The following is a 3,111-nucleotide window of genomic DNA, read 5'->3' on the forward strand; positions in this document are numbered from 1 at the left end:
CTATATTCTAGTCTTGTCACTTATACCATTTCTTTTTTTTTCAGACATCATTCCTTTTTATTTCTAGATACTTCAGTGTGTATTTCCTGTGAACAAGCCATTGTCATATAACTGCACACAAAGATCAAAATCAGAAAGCTTAACATGGACATAATGCTATTATCTAATCTATAGTCCATATTCAAAATTCTATCAAAGGTTCAATAATGTCTTCTATAGATTTTTTCCCCAGCCCAGGATCTAGTCCAGGGTCGCACATTGCATTTAGTTGTCCAGTGGACCTACACCATTTCTTATGAACTCTTGCCTTAGGTATGCTAAACCCAAGAAGCTTGCATACACACCAGGAATCATCAGAAATGGGGGCCTGCAGGAAGACTCACTCTTGAGCATGTGCACAGGGGTGCTGCCTAAGACACCCTCCTGCTCATCAGCTTTCCCAGGCCCCGCTTCATGTCTTTGTTCCTCAGGCTGTAGATAAAAGGGTTCAGCATGGAGGACAAAACTGTGTAGATGACCGTTGCCACCCGGTCCTGGATGGTGTAGGTGGACAGGGGCCGGAAATAAACGTAAATAATGCTTCCATAAAAGAGTGTCACCATGGTGAGGTGGGAGCCACAGGTGGAGAAAGCTTTATGCTTCCCAGCTGCTGAAGGGATCTTAAGAACAGCCGTGAGAATCCGTAAGTAAGAGATGATCACACATATAAAGGGAGTCACCAAGGTTGTCCGTCCTTCTGTGTTAATTACAATTTCATTGACAAAAGTGGAGGAGCATGGACATTTCAGCAGAGGGTTGATGTCACAGAGGAAGTGTTGGATGACATTGGAGTCACAAAAGAGAAGACGGTTTATCAAGAGAACCAGTAAGAGGGAATGGAGGTGAGAGATGGAGCAGGAGAAGGCCACCAGCAGGACACAACGGCGATGGCTCATGACAGTGACGTAGTGGAAAGGGTCACAGATGGCCACATAGCGGTCAATGGCCATGGTTGCCAGGAGGTAACTTTCTGTGTTGGCAAAGGCCAAGAAGAAATACATCTGGGTCATACACTCAGCATAGGAAATGGACTTCTTCTTTGACAGGAAGTTCACCAGCATCTTGGGGACGATGGTGGTTGTATAGCAAACATCAATAAAGGATAAAATGCTAAGGAAAAAATACATGGGTGTCTGGAGCTGGGTGTCAGAGCGGATGGCCAGGATGATAAGCAGGTTTCCCACCAAGGTGACCACGTACATGATGAAGAACAGGGCAAAGAGTGGCTTCTGGTCCTCAGGCCGGGAGGAGAGTCCCAGGAGGATGAACTCGGAGACACTGCTGGTTTGGTTGACTCTCTCCATGGTCCTGCATTCGCCAATAAATATAGAAATATCCTAGATTTTTCAGTTCAGCACGTTTCAATTTCTTCCTTTCTCTTAGGATTTCTATCAACGGTCCATGATTTTGTTTTCTTTTCCATAGTGCACAAAAATAAGCTGAATGACAAAAAGTTTAACCATTATGTGCAGGGACATCAGAGAGTGGATATCCTTTTAGAAAATAGCCCTCCCAGGTGGATGTGAGTAACAGTATTTCTCTAGGTCCCCACAAATACTTATTAGATATGTCAGGTTGAAGCTTATTTCTCTGCTATCCTTAGGAACAAAACAAATAAATACCCAAACAACTAAGTGAGTCAGGTAAATAAGATAAATGAAGACACAGGCATACAGAGTTAATAGTCACAGAATATATTTACAAGGAGATCCTGCTGAGTAGCATTGAGAACTTTGTCTAGATCCTCATGTTGCAACAGAACAAAGGGTGAGGAAAAAATGTGATTGTAATGTATACGTCTAAGGATAACTTGATCCCCTGGCTGTTCAGTGGGAAAAAAAATAGTCACCCTTCCAGAGCCAATATTTTCATTCAAACTTGGCAAAAAGCTACATTATGTAAGAGCCTAAGTTTTAAAATATTCTTAGATGTTGGGGATTTATACGCTTCCAATTATTCAGCACCATTCCAGGAGCCCAACACTGAGATTATAAAGATGAGTGATTCTCAGTTCCTATTCTTTTTTTTTTGGTCTTTTTAGGGCTGCACTTGTGGCATATGGAGGTTCCCAGGCTAGGGGTTGAATTGGAGCTGCAGCGGCTTCCCTACACCACAGCCACAGCAACTCAGGATCCGAGCTGCCTCCGCAGCCTACACCACAGCTCATGGGAATGCTGGATCCTTAACCCACTGAGCAAGGCCAGGGATCAAACTTGCACCCTCATGGATTTATTTCTACTGAGCCACTATGGGAACTTCCTCTCAGTTCCTCTTCTTAAGGTGGTTATAGCTTGGTGGGAGAGACACCCTTCTAAACAAATGAATGCAATAAAACACTGCAGTCATAGAGATTGATGCACTGGAAAGCAACTAGCATAGTGTGGTGTCTTTGCTAAGAGCTTGCAGTTTGAAATCAGCTCCTTCACTTTCTGGCTGTGTGGACTTGGGCTGATTACCTAATTTGCTCCTTGGTGTCCCTGTCTATAATCTGGGATAGTAAATAGCTCCCTTCTCCAGCAGCCCTTTTCCTTCCCCACCATCCACTTCACTCCTTCCTTTGCTTCCTGCCTAAATCCTCTTCTGTCTCAGGTGTTCCTGGATGTTCTTCAAAACAATTATCTTTGCAAAATATCATAGCCTTCCTATTTTTCATTATTTGGTCACCCTTCACTTGAATTTGTGAGACTTTGTGGGAGACGTTTATTTGTGCTTTGTATGATTTGAAAAGGAGTATGCAATTATGACAAATAATAGTTATGCTTATGATATATGAAGCCATACACATATATTAGATGGTGAGCTAAATACATCATGTACATTACTCAAAACAACTCTCTTATCTGGTTCTCAACAACATTCCCTTTTAACAGATAAGAAAATGGAGGTTAAAAATGTTAAGTGCTTTCCTCAAGATCACACAGCCCGGAAGGGCTGGAGCCTGGATCTCGATCAGGATGCTCTTAAACACAAAATAGCATGTCCTCACGCTTTTGTAAAGCTGCAAAAGTTTATGCCAGAAACAAACATGCAGGGGCGTTGTTTTTAACTCTGGAATTTTCCACCTTAACATTT

The 3,111-nt window shown here is 42.6% G+C and overlaps 1 protein-coding gene across 1 annotated transcript; it reads right to left on the reverse strand.

Annotated features, from left to right (window-relative positions):
- Positions 1-410: 410 nt before the first annotated feature.
- Positions 411-1,367, reverse strand: LOC100523301 (olfactory receptor 1L1-like). The gene has a single exon (XM_085012440.1). The coding sequence runs from the start codon at positions 1,341-1,343 to the stop codon at positions 411-413; it is 933 nt and encodes a 310-aa protein (XP_084868566.1). The 5' UTR covers positions 1,344-1,367.
- Between the last annotated feature and the right edge of the window lie 1,744 nt (positions 1,368-3,111).

This window comes from Sus scrofa, chromosome 1 (assembly GCF_054392235.1).
Source record: "Sus scrofa isolate SSC_HxYL_T2T_F1_AM1 chromosome 1, Sscrofa_HxYL_maternal_Yorkshire_Landrace_v2.0, whole genome shotgun sequence".
NCBI classification, from domain to species: Eukaryota; Metazoa; Chordata; class Mammalia; order Artiodactyla; family Suidae; genus Sus; species Sus scrofa.